The sequence below is a fragment of the Salvelinus fontinalis genome, chromosome 18 (genome assembly GCF_029448725.1).
Source record: "Salvelinus fontinalis isolate EN_2023a chromosome 18, ASM2944872v1, whole genome shotgun sequence".
Lineage (NCBI taxonomy): Eukaryota > Metazoa > Chordata > Actinopteri > Salmoniformes > Salmonidae > Salvelinus > Salvelinus fontinalis.
In genome coordinates, this window is record NC_074682.1 from 10064340 (window position 1) to 10082994 (window position 18655).

General features: G+C 41.9%; 1 protein-coding gene across 1 annotated transcript in view; it reads left to right on the forward strand.

Annotated features, from left to right (window-relative positions):
- The window catches only part of LOC129814933 (guanine nucleotide-binding protein G(i) subunit alpha-2), a 140302-nt gene that overhangs the window by 102196 nt on the left and 19451 nt on the right, over nucleotides 1-18655 (forward strand). The window contains exons 3-4 of the mRNA XM_055868094.1: nucleotides 7560-7701; nucleotides 17360-17520. Of these exons, the coding sequence (XP_055724069.1) occupies nucleotides 7560-7701; nucleotides 17360-17520 (303 nt within the window). The remainder of the gene's footprint in view (nucleotides 1-7559; nucleotides 7702-17359; nucleotides 17521-18655) is intronic.

The window sequence follows — 18655 nt, forward strand, 5'->3', positions numbered from 1 at the left end:
TTTGCACAGGACTGCAGAGTAAAAGAGCTAATATGCTACTAAACATTATTGTCATTTATTGAATATCCAAACTCTTAGCAACTAAATGTAGCACCTTGCACTCCAACATTTTTTAAAAACTACCCAGCACTGGGTGAATATTGGACAGAACACACATGGGTTATTTTGACCCAGCCAGTTGGGTCACTTAGTTGGGTTATTGAGTTATGTCCCAACTGGGACATATTAGAAGACTGGAGGCGTGGCTTAGTAGGGATGTGGCTTTCAGATAATAATTTTTTGTCACTGGTGATAGTAAATGTCATCTGTTCAGGGTATTATTAACATAATGAACAGGAATAAGATTTGCTCTCACAGGTGGCCAAAAATAACTACCTGAAAGAGACCCCCATACTATTTTTTTTTAAATCAGCTACTGCATCAACCCAGCATGAAAGTGGATACAAATCCAACTGATGGTTAAATTAACATGTTTGGTGTGGCCTATTGGGGGTGTGGCTTTCAGATAGTTATTTTTGTCCACGCATGAGAGTAAATGCCATTCCTGTTCAAGTTTGTACACTGCAAATTTTAGTTCTGTCAATATTTTTGCCTATTAGATATTTGTATAGAAAATGTATAACATTATTATTTAAATATAAGAAAGTGGTGACTATCCTTAGTCATGTTACGTTTGTTACTGGCTCTGAGGCACGCTTCAAAATCGTTAAGCAGTTTACGTCGAAGCAGTGTGCCGACAGTGTGTATCACTTCATCAGAAGCACGTGACTAATGACATCCAAAGCTTTGTTTTGTCCACCAACCACCTGTATTGGTTTTGATGGAAGACAAAAAGGTTACCCTGCGCACATGCAACGGCGTGTGCGCATCTATAATAATTTTGCTGTTCAAAGGGACAGAGTGTAATTTAATGGAGGATAGGGGTGATCCAAATTATAAAAAATTTCTCTCTGGGGAGGGTTGTGTTTTTATTGGGCAGCGGGGACGGTAGTACATTTTACCCTGGTTTACGTTCGCTATTTGCAGGTTTTACTATATATCTACTAGTCAAATTTCCCCATCTGCTTGCATGCGCCTCCCCTTTATCAAGGTGTTTTGGTACTTCCCTTATGCACTACGCTTCTCCGTGTGCTACCTTTTACTATACCACTCTTAGAAAGAAAAGGTGCCATGTGGAACCATGTACTGTAGGGTTTTTCGGTTTGTCACCATATGGAACCCTTTGCAGAGGGTTCTACCAAAAACCCTGTATGTAGACATCTTCATAGAACCCCTGTATATAGTTCTACCTAGAACCCTCTATGAAGGGTTCCACCAGCCTTATTAACCTTTACAATTAAATGATTTATGACAATACATTATCTATCTATCTATATATATATATATATATATATATATCTTATATACACTGCTCAAAAAAATAAAGGGAACACTAAAATAACACATCCTAGATCTGAATGAATGAAATATTCTTATTAAATACTTTTTTCTTTACATAGTTGAATGTGCTGACAACAAAATCACACAAAAATTATCAATGGAAATCAAATTTATCAACCCAAGGAGGTCTGGATTTGGAGTCACACTCAAAATTAAAGTGGAAAACCACACTACTGGCTGATCCAACTTTGATGTAATGTCCTTAAAACAAGTCAAAATGAGGCTCAGTAGTGTGTGTGGCCTCCACGTGCCTGTATGACCTCCCTACAACGCCTGGGCATGCTCCTGATGAGGTGGCGGATGGTCTCCTGAGGGATCTCCTCCCAGACCTGGGCTAAAGCATCCGCCAACTCCTGGACAGTCTGTGGTGCAACATGGCGTTGGTGGATGGAGCGAGACATGATGTCCCAGATGTGCTCAATTGGATTCAGGTCTGGGGAACGGGCGGGCCAGTCCATAGCATCAATGCCTTCCTCTTGCAGGAACTGCTGACACACTCCAGCCACATGAGGTCTATCATTGTCTTGCATAAGGAGGAACCCAGGGCCAACCGCACCAGCATATGGTCTCACAAGGGGTCTGAGGATCTCATCTCGTTACCTAATGGCAGTCAGGCTACCTCTGGCAAGCACATGGAGGTGCGGCCCTCCAAAGAAATGCCACCCCACACTATGACTGACCCACCACCAAACCGGTCATGCTGGAGGATGTTGCAGGCAGCAGAACGTTCTCCACGGTGTCTCCAGACTCTGTCACGTCTGTCACATGTGCTCAGTGTGAACCTGCTTTCATCTGTGAAGAGCACAGGGCGCCAGTGGCGAATTTGCCAATCTTGGTGTTCTCTGGCAAATGCCAAACGTCCTGCACGGTGTTGGGCTGTAAGCACAACCCCCACCTGTGGACGTCGGGCCCTCATACCACCTTCATGGAGTCTGTTTCTGACCGTTTGAGCAGACACATGCACATTTGTGGCCTGCTGGAGGTCATTTTGCAGGGCTCTGGCAGTGCACCTCCTTGCACAAAGGCGGAGGTAGCGGTCCTGCTGCTGGGTTGTTGCCCTCCTACAGCCTCCTCCACATCACCTGATGTACTGGCCTGTCTCCTGGTAGCGCCTCCATGCTCTGGACACTACGCTGACAGACACAGCAAACCTTCTTGCCACAGCTCGCATTGATGTGCCATCCTGGATGAGCTGCACTACCTGAGCCCCTACCTGAGCCACTCTCATGCTACCACTAGAGTGAAAGCACCGCCAGCATTCAAAAGTGACCAAAACATCAGCCAGGAAGAATAGGAACTGAGAAGTGGTCTGTGGTCACCACCTACAGAACCACTCCTTTATTGGGGGTGTCTTGCTAATTGCCTTTAATTTCCACCTGTTGTCTGTTCCATTTGCACAACAGCATGTGAAATTTATTGTCAATCAGTGTTGCTTCCTAAGTGGACAGTTTGATTTCACAGAAGTGTGACTGACTTGGAGTTACATTGTGTTGTTTAAGTGTTCCTTTTATTTTTTTTGAGCAGTGTATATATAACGCTGGTGGATATACAGTGCATTCGGAAAGTATTCACACCCCTTGATTTTTTCCACATTTTGTTACGTTACACTTATTCTAAAATGTATTAAATTAAACATGTTGTGCATCAATCTACACAGAATAACCAATAATGACAAAGTGACAACAGGTTTTTATAAATGTGGGCAAATTTATAAAAATAAAAAACTGACATACCTTATTTACATACGTATTCAGACCCTTTACTATGAGACTCGAAGTTGAGCTCTGGTGAATCACATTTCCACTGATCATCCTTGAGATGTTTCTACAACTTGATATGACTCAACATGTGGCAAATTCAATTGATTGGACATGATTTGGAAAGGCACACACCTGTCTATATAAGGTCCCACAGTTGATAGTGCATGTCAGAGCAAAAACAAGCCATGAGGTTGAAGGAATTGTCTGTAGAGCTCTGAGACAGAATTGTGCCGCGGCACAGATCTGGGGCAGGGTACTAAAACATTTCTACGGCACTGAAGGTCCCCAAGAACACAATGGCCTCCATCATTCCTAAATGGAAGAAGTTTTGAACCACCAAGACTCTTCCTAGAGCTGGCTGTCTTGCCAAACTGAGCAATCGGGGGAGAAGGGCCTTGGTCAAGGAGGTGACCATGAACTCGAGTGTCACTCTGACAGAGCTCCAGAGTTCCTCTGTGGAGATGGGAGAACCTTCCAGAAGGACAACCATCTCTGCAGCGCTCTACCAACCAGCCCTTTATGGTAGAGCGGCCAGACGGAAGCCATTCCTCAGTTAAAGACACGACAGCTCGCTGCAGTTTGCCAAAAAGGCACCTAAAGGACTCTAAGAACATGAGAAACAAGATTCTCTGGAAACCAAGATTGAAATCTTTGGCCTGAATGCCAAGCTCCACATCTGGAGGAAACCTGGCACCATCCCTACGGTGAACCGTGGTGGTGGCAGCATCTTGCTGTGGAGATGTTTTTCAGTGACAGGGACTGGGAGACTAGTCAGGATCGAGGGAAAGATTAACGGAGAAAAGTACAGAGAGATCCTTGATTAAAACCTGTTCCAGAGCACTCAGGACTTCAGACTGGGGCGAAGGCTCACCTTCCAACAAGACAACGACCCTAAGCACACAGCCAAGACAATGCAGGAGTGGCTTCGGGACAAGTCTCAGAATGTCCTTGAGTGGCCCATCCAGAGCCAAGACTTGAACCCGATCAAACATCTCTAGAGAGACCTGAAAATAGCTGTGCAGCAACGCTCCCCATCCAACCTGACAGAGCTTGGGAGGATCTGCAGAGAAGAATGCGAGAAACTCCCCAAATCCAGGTGTGCCACGCTTTTAGTGTCATACCCAAGAAGACTCAAGGCAGTAATCACTGCCAAAGGTGCTTCAACAAAGTACTGAGTAAAGGGTCAAAATACTTATGTAAATGTGATATTTCAGTTTCTTATTTTTAATACATTTGATAAAATCTGTACAAACCTGTTTTTGCTTTATTATGGGGTATCGTGTGTAGATTTATGAGGGGGGAAAAAACGATTTCATCCATTTTAGAATAAGGCTGTAACAAAATGTGGGAGAAGTCAAGGGAACTGAATACTTTCAGAATGGACTGTATATATACACACACTGAACAAAAATATAAACGCAACGTGCAACAATTTCATTGATTTTACTGAGCTGAAGTTCATAATGAGGAAATCAGAAATGAGGAAATCAGAAATTTAGGCGCTAATAATATTGATTTCACATGACTGGGAATACAGATATGCAATACAGATATGTATCTGTTGATCACAGATACATTAAATAAAATGCCATCAATAAAATGCAATTGTGTTCGTTGTCCGTAGCTTTTGCCTGCCCATACCATACCACTGCCACCATCGGGCACTCACTTCACAATGTTGACATCAGCAAACCGCTCACCCACACGATACCATACACGTGGTCGAAGGCCGGTTGAACGTACTGCTAAATTCTCTAAAACAACGTTGGAGGTGGTTAATGGTAGAGAAATTAACAATTCTGTGGCAACAGCTTTGGTAGACATTCCTGCAGTCAGCATGCCAATTGCATGCTCCCTCAAAACTTGAGACATCTGTGGCATTGTGTTGTGTGACAAAACTGCACAGTTTAGAGTGGCTTTTTCTGTCCCCAGCACAAGGTGCACCTGTTTAATGATCATGCTGTTTTATCAGCGTCTTAAAATGCCACACTTGTCAGGTGGATGGATTATCTTGGCTAAGGAGAATTGCTCACTAACATGGATGTGAACACATTTGTGCACAACATTTGAGAGAAATACGCTTTTTGTGCGTATGGAAACTTTCTGTGTTCTTTTATTTCAGCTCATGAAACAAGAGACAAACACTTTACATGTTGCATTTATGATTTGTTATATATATATTTTTATATATATATACTGTATATACAGTTGAAGTCAGAAGTTTACGTACACCTTAGCCAAGTACATTTAAACGCAGTTTTTCACAATTCCTGACATTTAATCCTAGTAAAAATTCCCTGTCTTTGGTCAGTTAAGATCACCACTTTATTTTAAGAATGTGAAATGTCAGAATAATAGAAGAGAGAATGATTTATTTCAGCTTTTATTTATTTCATCACATTCCCAGTGGGTCAGAAGTTTACATACACTCAATTAGTATTTGGTAGCATTGCCTTTAAATTGTTTAACTTGGGTCAAATGTTTCGGGTAGCCTTCCACAAACTTCCCACAATAAGTCGGGTGCATTTTGGCCCATTCCACCTGACAGAGCTGGTGTAACTGAGTCAGGTTTGTAGGCCTCCGTGCTCGCACATGCTTTTTCAGTTCTGTAAACAATTGTTGGAAAAATTACTTGTGTCATGCACAAAGTAGATGTCCTAACCGACTTTCCAAAACTATAGTTTGTTAACAAGAAATTTGTGGAGTGGTTGAAAAACGAGTTTTAATGACTCCAACCTAAGTGTATGTAAACTTTCGACTTCAAGTGTATATGTAAAACAAATTGTGACAAAACCATCAGTAGTCCTAGAGTTGAAAATGCGATGCAAACCCATTTAACTTGTATTTTTTATTCGGTTCATGGGAACCAAGATGGAATAAGGAGGATATCCGGAATCCTCCAACCAGCATTTTTGTCTATTATTGCGGTGTTGAACATGATAATGAAGTGCCTATGTCAGTATGCTTTGTTAATTGGTTATGTGGTGCATTGGCAGAGAAACCTGTTGGTGGAAAATGTGTTGCATATATTCTATATAATTATAAATATGGCATCAAAATGTAGAATATCAGATTTCCCACTAGCTGATCATTGGTCGTAGTGAAATGAAACAGGCAGGATGAGTGAGTTTGTCTATGGTGGTCGGCGAACCATCAAACTTCTGGCCCGTAGCCCTGCGTGGGATCGACTGTGCCACAAAAGCATACTGAAGTGACAAAGTCAATATCAACATTTATAAACACAGGGTTGCTAAAGTTATTATTATTTGTCCTCGTAAACATTATTTTGAGTTAATTCTATCAGGGGAGAGGGTGTTAAATATGTTTTACAGTACAAGGGGCGGGTCATGGGAAACTATTGTTAATGTTGGGGGGGTGCATTATAAAAAAAATGTTTTATGACACCTTGAGTTGGACCGGCTACAAAAGCATCAGTGCTCACCCTTAACATGTGCTGACGACACAACAGAACAGATGAACATGAACGTTCCTGTTAGCACCTAAAGAGTTGTCAATACGCCACACTGTCAGCATCACTGATGTCATTGTCAACGTAACACATTATCCCCAACACTGTTCCTGACTTGAGTGACATCAAATCAAATCCAAATCAAATTTTATTTGTCACATACACATGGTTAGCAGATGTTAATGCGAGTGTAGCGAAATTCTTGTGCTTCTAGTTCCGACAATGCAGTAATAACCAACAAGTAATCTAACAATTCCACAACTACTACCTTATACACACAAGTGTAAAGGGATAAAGAATATGTACATAAATATATATGAATGAGTGATGGTACAGAACGGCATAGGCAAGATGCAGTAGATGGTATAGAGTACAGTCTATACATATGAGATGAGTAATGTAGGGTATGTAAACATAAAGTGGCATAGTTTAAAGTGGCTAGTGATACATGTATTACATAAAGATGGCAAGATGCAGTAGATGATATAGAGTACAGTATATACATATACATATGAGATGAGTAATGTAGGGTATGTAAACATTATATTAAGTGACATTGTTTAAAGTGGCTGGTGATACATTTTTACATCATTTCCATCAATTCCCATTATTAAAGTGGCTGGAGTTGAGTCAGTATGTTGGCAGCGGCCACTAAATGTTAGTGGTGGCTATTTAACAGTCTGATGGCCTTGAGATAGAAGCTGTTTTTCAGTCTCTCGGTCCCTGCTTTGATGCACCTGTACTGACCTCGCCTTCTGGATGATAGCGGGGTGAACAGGCAGTGGCTCGGGTGGTTGTTGTCCTTGATGATCTTTATGGCCTTCCTGTGACATCGGGTGGTGTAGGTGTCCATCAGAAGAATGCTCAGGTTTGTTTTCCTTCCCGATCAGGATCATCCATGAAGATGGCTACTCAGAAGATGAGTGTAAGCAGTACATAGCTGTGGTCTACAGCAACACCATCCAGTCCATCATGGCTATCATCAAGGCCATGGGCAATCTCAAGATTGACTACACAGAAGCCGCCAGAGAGGTAAGACCCACACACAAACACACATTTGGGCATGTTTTTCATGCTCCTCTGTTTCTGCAGTCAGATAATTAGAGAAGATGTCCAGCTTTGCCTCTACACATCCACTAGAGCTCTTGAGTTACCATGTCCTGGGCCTTAAAGACAGGTTTAGTCACTGTCATCCATAATCCCATGCTCGATCCAAGGAGCCATTTCATGTACTAACATAGTTTGAAACGAACAGCCAATAGGAAATTGTGTGTACCATCATGCAACCATTGACATATTCCACCCTTCAGTCTGGCCCCCCATTAATTAGCACACGAAGGCCTTGCAACTTTCCATGAGAACATTTCCCCAGGTGACTGAGTTGATTCCACAGGAGCTGTATCCTGTATAGATCCCAGATATATAAAGATATAGATAGATAAATAAGTGTGTTATTTATCTATGTTATTTTTTTTTTTTACCAAATGCAGCTAGTTTGCAGTCTTTCCAGCTTCAGTTTGAAGTGATTATTTTAGCTGTGTTGTTGGCTAGTTCCTCTGAACAACATTGTCCTGACGAGACAGCACATTTTCTATGCCAGGCCAAATTGTGCATCATTAGCTCATTGTTATGGATGTATCCAAATAAATGTCACTAGAAAACATCTTAAACAAACGCAAACGCAGCTTCTTTACTGTTATTCTGGCTGCACTGTTTGACGTGCCTGAAAGGTTAGCCATAGTTGGCTAGCTACAGTAGCAAGCAAGGAATAAGAAGGTTGCCAGCCAGTATGGCAATTGAACATTTAGAACGAACGTCCATTGATACAGAACAAAAAAAGTTAGCAACTGTTTGTGTCGGGACTATATCATGTGGGAGGATGAAATAGTATGAATAAATTCATAAAATAACGTTTTTATGCAAATATGTCAATCATTATTTGAAAATGTTGCTAACCCGTTGTATAAAAGTGATAATTCCGTCAAAGCCGGTGTTTGGAGGATATATTGGCACGGTTTTCCGGCCCTCAACTTTACTTAAGTAAAGTCACTCTTTTCAATTGTGATATCATCATATTCAAATGTACAGTACCAGTCAAAAGTTTGAACACACCTACTCATTCAAGGGTTTTTCTCAATTTTTACTACATTGTTGAATAATAATACAAAACTATGAAATAACACATATGGAATCACCAAGAAAGTGTTAAACAAATCAACATTTATTTTATATTTGAGATTCTTCAAAGTAGCCAACCTTTGCCTGGATGACAGCTAAGCAAAGAGAAACGACAGTCCATCATTACTTTAAGACATGAAGGTCAGTCAATCCGGAAGCTTTCATGAACCTCTTCAAGTGCAGTCGCAAAAAGCATCAAACGCTATGATGAAACTGTTTCTCATGAGGTACGCCAAAGGAAAGTCAGACCCAGAGTTACCTCTGCTGCAGAGGATAACTTCATTAGAGTTAACTGCACCTCAGATTGCAGCCCAAATAAATGCTTCACAGAGTTCAAGTAACAGACACATCTCAACATCAACTGTTCAGAGGAGACTGTGAATCAGGCCTACGTGGTCGAATTGCTGCAAAGAAACCACTAGTAAAGGACACCAATAATAAGAAGAGACTTGCTTGGGCCAATAAACATGAGCAATGGATGTTAGACCGGTGGAAATATGTCCTTTGGTCTGATGAGTCCAAATTGGAGATTTTTGGTTCCAACCGCCGTGTCTTTGTGAGACGCAGAATAGGTGAATGGATGATCTCAGCATGTGTGGTTCCCACCGTGAAGCATGGAGGAGGAGGTGTGATGTGTGGGGGTGCTTTTCTGGTGACACTGTCTGTGATTTATTTAGAATTCAAGGCACACTCAACCAACATGGCTACCACAGCATTCTGCAGCGATGCGCATCTCATCTGGATTGCCCATAGTGGGACTATCATTTGTTTTTCAACAGGACAATGACCCAACACACCTCCAGGCTTTGTAAGGGCTATTTGACCAAGAAGGAGAGTGATGGAGTGCTGGATCAGATGACCTGGCCTCCACAATCACCCGACCTCAACCTAATTGAGGTGGTTTAGGATGAGTTGGACCGCAGAGTGAAGGAAAAGCAGCCAACAAGTGCTCAGCATATGTGGGAACTCCTTGTTGAAAACGCATTCCAGGTGAAGTTGGTTGAGAGAATGCCAAGAGTGTGCAAAGCTGTCATCAAGGCAAAGGGTGGCTACTTTGAAGAATCTAAAATACATTTTGATTTGCTTAACACTTTGTTGGTTACTACATGATGACATATGTGTTATTTCATAGTTTTGAGGTCTTCACTATTATTCTACAATGTAGAAAATAGTAAAAATAAAGAAAATTGAACGAGTAAGTGTGCCCAAACTTTTGACTGGTACTGTTTATCAAGCCTGCATGGCCCTCATGGAGGCAGGAAAATCCACTTACAGCCTCAAACTCCTCTCTCCCAATCACTCTCTAAACCTCCTCACTCTCACTCTCTCCCTCCATCTCCCTGAGCACTGTGTGTGTGTGTGTGTGTGTGTGTGTGTGTGTGTGTGTGTGTGTGTGTGTGTGTGTGTGTGTGTGTGTGTGTGTGTGTGTGTGTGTGTGTGTGTGTGTGTGTGTGTGTGTGTGTGTGTGTGTGTGTGTGTGTGTGTTTGCACGATGCACAAGACATCCATTAATAGTTGTTCATTGTCAAGGAAATTCTAACTAATAAAATGCTAAATCAACCAAAGCAATGTTGAACATTGGAATTTAGAATATTTGGTCGATAAGAGCAGCAGTGTTGATTTGAAACCCATTCTATTTCTTTGCTATGGAGAGAGAGTGAGGAGGTTTAGAGAGTGATTGGGAGAGAGGAGTTTGAGGCTGTGAGTGGATTTTCCTGCCTCCATGAGGGCCATGCAGGTTTGATAATGAAGAAACGTGAAGTGTGCTGAAAAAGGAAAAGGTGGCACTCGGGCTGAGCTGTTTATTGGAAGGGGTTTATTTAAAACTGCTGGCAGGACACATTTCACGAGCAGATTTCCTTAGCAGTGTGTAGACACTGTGCACCTCAAAAAACAATGCTGCTTCTGGGTTCTTCCACCAATTAGTTGCCTTTTGAATCGTGTAAAAAAAAAAAAAAAAAAAATATAATGCCTATTAAGTGCTAAATAAAGTAACAGGGTTGACTGTAACAGGGTTGACTGTAACAGGGTTGACTGTAACAGGGTTGACTGTAACAGGGTTGACGACTTCATCTTAAATCATCTATAAATCCCCTTGTGACTGGGGGAACGGAAGTTTGTTTGTTGCAAAAATGGGTTATTTGTTAAAACATTTCTAGCTTTTCTATCAATGGGTAACAGTGTTATGCTCGACCCGCTCAGTTTTCCACCACAAAACAGCAGAAAATTGCCTATAAGAGTAGAACCAGTTCACCTGCTTTTACATTTTAGGATTTGACTATTAGATGTTCATCTTTTTTTTTGAAAAAAATATTTAAAAAGGAACAGTTTCACCGTATTAAAACTAGAGTTCAGTTCACGTAACAGGGTTGACCTAAAAAAATAGGGACATGTTGTTCTTTTTACTTTAATGAAATGAATCACTAATCACATTAAATAAATGATAATCTTTAGAAATGACTTTGTCAAAGCAACAAAATAACTAGGGCTTTACAATGATGGTGAAAATGTTGGGATTAAGTGGGTTAAAATCTTCCCAGAAGTCACAGAGGTTGCACAGAGGGACGAGGTCAAAATGATGAAATTTGTATTTATTTATATTTTTATATTTCTATTTCACCTTTATTTAACCAGGTAGGCAAGTTGAGAACAAGTTCTCATTTACATTTGCAACCTGGCCAAGATAAAGCAAAGCAGTTCGACACAGTGTAACTCTGAGGTCACAGAGTTACACATGGAGTAAAACAAACATACAGTCAGAAATACAGTAGAAAATAAGTCTATATACAATGTGAGCAAATGAGATGAGATAAGGGAGGTAAAGGCAAAAAATGCCATGGTGGCGAAGTAAATACAATATAGCAAATAAAACACTGGAATGGTAGATTTGCAGTGGAAGAATGTGCAAAGTAGAAATAGAACTAATGGGGTGCAAAGGAGCAAAATGAATAAATAAATAAATACAGTAGGGGAAGAGGTAGTTGTTTGGGCTAAATTATAGATGGGCTATGTACTGGTGCAGTAATCTGTGAGCTGCTCTGACAGCTGGTGCTTAAAAGCTAGTGAGGGAGATAAGTGTTTCCAGTTTCAGAGATTTTTGTGGTTCGTTCCAGTCATTGGCAGCAGAGAACTGGAAGGAGAGGCGGCCAAAGGAGGAATTGGTTATACACTACATGGCCAAAAGTATGTGGCCACCAATTCATGTTAGTGGATTTGGCTATTTCAGCCACACCCGTTGCTGACAAGTGTATACAATTGAGCACACAACCATGCAATCTCCATAGACAGACATTGAAAGTAGAATGGCCCGTACTGAAGAGCTCAGTGACTTTCAACAAGCCACTATCATAGGATGCCACCTTTCCAACAAGTAAGTTTCTCAAATTTCTGCCCTGCTGCCCCGGGCAACTGTAAGTGCTGTTATTGTGAAGTGGAAACGTCTAGGAGTAACACTCATTACCGAGTTCCAAACTGCTTCTGGAAGCAACGTCAGCACAAAAACTGTTAATCTGGAGCTTCATGAAATGGGTTTCCATGGCCGAGCAGCCACGCACAAGCCTAAGATCACCATGCGCAATGCCAAGGGTCGGCTGGCGTAAAATATCAAAGGGATGCAGAAGGCCCTCATTTCGTGGAACGACCCTGATGCTGCTACCTGCAAATGCATCATGCAGCCCAGACAATGCTGGATAGAAGTAGTTTGCTTCAGTTTGATCTTTTTTTACTTCATCGATGTATCTGGAAACTTGGGGAGTTTGCTGTTCATCAACATCAAACGATGACTACCTCAGGCTGATAAGGAAACTTAATTCCCAACCCATCTTCAAGTCTTTCTTCTTATTTACAGACCCATACACACACACACACACACTCACACACAGCTTCGGAGGTCTCACCTGTCACACCCAATGAGTCAGCAGTAAGAGCAAATGCAGTCCAGTGCTACCATGCAGAGGGCTCAGCCTGTGAACAAACTGTCAGTGTGTTTCTCAAAGAGAGCAAGCTCCAGTGTATGACCGTATATATTAGAGGGCTTCAGTCTTGAGTCTGTAGCTGTAGGATGCGTGGACGTGCTTTATAACTGTACTCTAGTCTTCACATGGCCTGAGGGGAGGGTCTAACAGGGATGACTAGAAAGGCTGCCTTGGTTTTTAAGGGAGGATGGATGGGTACGCTCCTCTGTGTTTTCAGACCATCCTTCATACAGTGTGTCGTTGGACCTAATGATACTTACTCTGTCTCCTATGCAGGCAATTAGTGCACCGGCTGCCACAAACATGATCTCATACAGTACATTCAGACAACAGACAACATTTACGTATAGACAGTGATGCACAAGAACACACAGAGAACAGTGCATGGACACACACACACTTGTGTGCACACACACACACACACACACATACTTGTGCCCAGAATTGGCTCAGTGAGTCATCCTAAGCCCAGTGCCCAGAGAGGAAATCTTGCCTCCATATGCTGTGTTATTTCATTTCATTTGCTTTGCCATTTCATATCAGAGAAAGATGCCCAAAATACAGGCCAAAAATCATCTGTGAACTGCACTCCGAGGCTATTAAACTGTAGTTTTGTGTTTTTATATTCATTTTTATTTCTATTCGTTTTAAGATTTGATTTGAAATTCAGTTTAGTTTCAGTTTGTTTTCAGATCGACTTTACTAGTTTAATTTAGTTTAGGTTTTATTGAAACATTTCTAATACGTTTTTATATGATTTATTTTCAGTTTTAGTGTTAGGGACATAAAGTAGCCTATGCGTGGAAGGGTAGTAGCCATGAATGTGTTGTATAGTTTTGGTGTTTTTGAGGATGTCACTTCTTGCCACTTTCGGGTGTCACAGATGCACCTCTCCCGACTTCACTCCTCGACTTTAGTCTACTGTCGGTTGCTTTAGCCTTACCACTCAAACGCTCCCAATATCTGTGGTGCTGCTCGTGGCAAAATCATCTCGCTGAGTCCACCTTTAAAGTATAAAGTCAATCTCAATGTGACGTGCTAGATTCAGAAGCTTGAACACTCCATTAGAAAAAAAGCTGGAAAACCCCATTCGATTTTGCCCCCCCCAAAAACAAAAAACAAATCACTGAACATAGAGTAATTCATGATAGTTTATTTTATTCCATGGCATGTTGAATACTTGTTTTTGTTTGGATTAAAGGGCATTCTATAGCGTCAATTATTTAAACAATAAGACACAAGAGGCAGTGCTGCATCGTGAATACAGTCTGTGTAACGGCAGATTTCTTCCTCTTCGTCTGAAGAGGAGATGTAGCAGGGATCAGACCAAAGCGCAGCGTGGTTAGTGTTTATCATGTTTTAATAATGACAAAAACGTGAACACTACAAAACAATAAATGTGAAAAACCAAAACAGTCCTATCTGGTGCATAGACACAAAGACAGAAGACAACCACCCACAAAACCCAACACAAAACAGGGTACCTAAATATGGCTCCCAATCAGAGACAAACGACTAACACCTGCCTCTGATTGGGAACCATATCAGGCCAAACACAGAAACAGGAAAACTAGACACACAACATAGAATGCCCACTCAGCTCACGTCCTGACCAACACTAAAACAACGAAAAGACAAAAGAACTATGGTCAGAACGTGACAGTCTGAAGTAAATGCCGTTGTTCGGCCTGTTCGGCAATTTACCTGTGACTGTATTCATGATACTTTTATTTATTAAAATTGTATTTAACCTTTATTTAATTAGGCAAGTCAGTTACAATGACGGCCTACCCTGGCCAAACCCTAACCATGCTGGGACAATTGTGCACCACCCTATGGGACTCCCAATCACGGCCGGTTGTGATACAGCCTCAAATCGAATCTGGGTCTGTAGTGACGCCTCTAGCACTGAGATGCAGTGCCTTAGACCGCTGCGACACTCGGGAGCCCCAGCACTGCCTCGCATGCCTTATTGCTTTTATAAAACTGTTACCAACATATTAAAATAACAATGATTTACGATACATATTTTCATTAGTGTTATTTTGATAAGAACATGAATACAATTTCATTCTTCCACCAAAAGATATAGTCCGGACAAAAATCTGGTTGTTAGTTATTTTAGTCATGTTGCTACAGACCCAGTCGTTAATTATTTTTGCATAGTTGCATAGCTATGCAAAAGGAGTGGTCAACCGTTCCCAACAAAATGGTTGCTTTGCAGGCTCGATAACGTTCTTCACATTTGCTAGCTAGCTAAAAAACGTCAGTTAATTCAGTCATTGAACCTGGAATGGCAGTACGCTGTAGCTGCAATGTTGTTTGGTGAGCTTTTTTTCATTAGGCATTACTTGGATATGTCCATGATAATGACGGTGTGATTTCGCCTAGCTCAGAAAAAGTTGTCTCGTCTCGTCTGGGCACTGTTCACTCTCTATGTATAGACCCTTTTCCAGTACACGACACACAGACGTAATGCACAGATGCGTGCAACTCTTTTGCAGCAGTAAGAAAGCCATCGCCATCTGTGCCCATTCAACATTGCCTAGATTTACGTTTTATTACAAAATAACTTTTTGGGGTTCTCATATGCGTACAATGACATTTTGATTCTTGCCTGAATATTCGCTAAGATTATATTTAGATGTGATCTTTGCAAAATAACTATTTGGGATGCAGCAGTTGTTAGCTATAATGCTAACGCTCATTGATATAGGCTGTAACAAAAGCTAGCCAAAGAGCCATTTTACTGGTTGAAGTGTTTTTTAAGAATAATGCAGTTGATTTGTGATAACACAAACAATCAATTGTAATCCAAAAGTAGTGTGAAATGCACTCATAAGAAACATGTAAATAGAGGCTTTTTTTGCTGGTGTTCCATATTTGAACCCCCCTTTTTCCGCTGTACCAAACGAAATGCTAGACTGGAAGCAAAGGGAAAAATGTGCGAGTTTAGATAAATACAAGAGATGATTCGGACATGACCATGATATTGTTATGGGGGCGCAGTGATAATTTTCAGATGGAACTGTTAGCAGGCATGCTATGCCTGTGACCGCCAATACAGCACGGCTTGGAACGCTGCTTGTCCAATCAGCATCCAGGATCCAAACAACCAGTTTTATGATTCCCTATAATGTACAGTATTATTCAATGACTATGAAGTTCATTCTTACATGTTCTATGTTTGAGCTGCTTTTGAAAGCCAAAGGCGAATTGAAAACATTATTGGCATTGTTCAATTTGGTTCAATTTGGTTCATTTGGTAAACTTGCTAGCTACTTCAGTGGATGTTGAACACATTTCTACATTTCTTGCGGAAATGTTTTCAATTATAGCCTTGGTATAAAAGGGATAATCAACTCGGGACTCTCCGGAAAATAATGTAACTCCGTGTAAAACTAGTTCCACGCCGCTGAGTTTCAGTATAGTTTTAGTTTTTCAAACAAGTCTGTTCATTATTTTATTTCAGTTAACTAATCATGAAAAAACTATTCAGTTTTCAGTTTAGTTTCAGTTTTAGTTTAGTGTAATAACATTGCTTCACTCCCAGTCTTACATTGAACTGTATATTTATGGCAATTTTGGTCCACTTCACCATCAAATTGATTGATTATCCACTTTGAGTTTAGCTAATTTGCTAGTATGGAAACACAGGTGACACAGCAGATTTGCATACTGTATGTGTATGTGGTTGGAGAGATGTACAGTGTACAGTATGTGGAGGTGTTCATCAGTCTGTTCTGCTGAGTCTATGGTTATGGAGGTGGCTGGCTCTCTGAGCCTAGACAGGTGTTCATCTCACTATAGAGAGATGAATGCCTGACTAGGTAGGGATTCCACGGTAGCTGGGTGGGTACAGAGCTTACTGACTTGCTAGCCCTCTCACTCATTAGCTGGACAATAGGAGAGATATGTGTGGCCATAACTCTGAACTATTTAATGTCGTGACTTTGACCCCTTCACATTGGCGACAGACTTCTGTTGTCATCATCACCATCATCCCATTAATTCCTGTCTATTTACAGGACAGAAGGTAGTGGGAGAAACACCCAGAGGAAATATATCTATCTCCTGCCTGCCACTAGCTGCCACTGTCACACCTTTATTACAACAGTGGATTATTTATCAGCCAGACACTAATATACCTCCCATATTAGCCATACACACAGTGGAGATTGCCTGGCCTCTGGTTATGACAGGTCCCCAGTGATGACATAACAATATATAAAGCTACGTATTTAAACTGTGGCACAATTGACCTTGGGCCATTGGCCACCTGTCAAAACACACCAATATATATTAGCTTAATCTGAGTCACTCAATCATTGTGTCTTGTGGCTAGGGAGACCCTTTAACTATTTATGATCAGATCTTGCCTCATCCCAGCAGATGTGTTTGCTTGTTGATAATGTGGGTTCTCCCTCCTGAGATCTAAACATAAGCCCTCACTCTCTGTGATGTCTGTGGTATGTCTGACCTGCAGCCTCCTAGCTCTGGCCATAATGTCCCTCTCCTGTCCGCTCCCACCCCTGCAGGATGACGCCCGCCAGCTCTTTGCCCTGTCGGCTGCTGCTGAGGAGCAGGGCATCCTGCCCGATGACCTGTCCAAAGTGATCCGTCGCCTGTGGTCCGACAGCGGGGTGCAGAGCTGCTTCACACGCTCCAGAGAATACCAGCTCAATGACTCAGCCGCATAGTGAGTAGGCATAGTGTGTGTGTTTGGCTGTTTGTGTGTTGTTTGTTTGTTTGTTTGTTTGCTGCAGCTAAGAGCGGTATGGGAGGGCCGTCTTATTTGGGCTATGGTTAGTAATACAGTAAAAGACGCTCTATAACTTTAGACTACATCCCTTCATGAGGATATAAAACACTCTGTGGTTCCCTGTCAGTCGGTCAACTCGTTACAACACAGCTATGGGGAGTTTGCGCTAGCGTTCTCTACTGAAGAACATTAGAATCACATCTGACAAGGCCAAAGCACTCATTCCTTCAGTGTTCTTCACCTTGAGCGGAACAATTTCACGCATTAAAAAACAATTTACACTAAATCTGTCAGGCTTTGCTCCAACTTAACTATCCCACTTAAGGAGTGCATGCTCATCCTTCTGGATGTTGTGTGTTAAAGCTCGATAACCGGTTTCGTGAGTTTGAATTTGGTCGGATCAAGTGTCTTGTCGGGCTGAGGCATACAAAAGTTGCCCTGGCTCAACCTGGTTGCTGTGCACTCTGTCGCTGGCTAAGGGAGGCGACTTGACGGGAGAGGTTGGCCAGGTCGGTGGGCGCTCCCTTCCGCCTGTGCCCTGCCGTCTGTGCCCTGCCTCAGTCAAGCGCCGTTTACCTCTCTTCCCAGACTTGGTCGATGATTGTCTCTTATGTGGACGGGATCAGGCTAGTTAAACAGCGCTGTATAGCTAACTCGTTAAGGCCAGTTAGCTAGCGTTCTGCCACTGATGATTTCATGGGTTTGTGTAACTCTCTCATTTAGCATATGAAGCGTTCAGTCAATTGGTTATTCTAGTTGACTGTACTGCGGCTAGTGCTAGCCTGCGGGGTAAATGCCAGGTAGCAAGACTGATAAGCTGCATGTTGGACGTCGGCTAGCATACTGTGACAACAGTGCCTCTGTCTGTGCTTATAAAAGGGCCAGGCTATGGTGGGCTATACAGTATCACGGAAGCACAACATGCTCCCCAGGTGCTCGCTAACCACAAGGGGGTACCCCTTTCCATAGGTGTCTTATTACTGGGATTCATTGCTGGGTCCTCCCTCTGGTCCCTATGAGGTACTTAGTGATATATGTTATGGACTCGGTAGGTGATTGGCAATCATGCTTT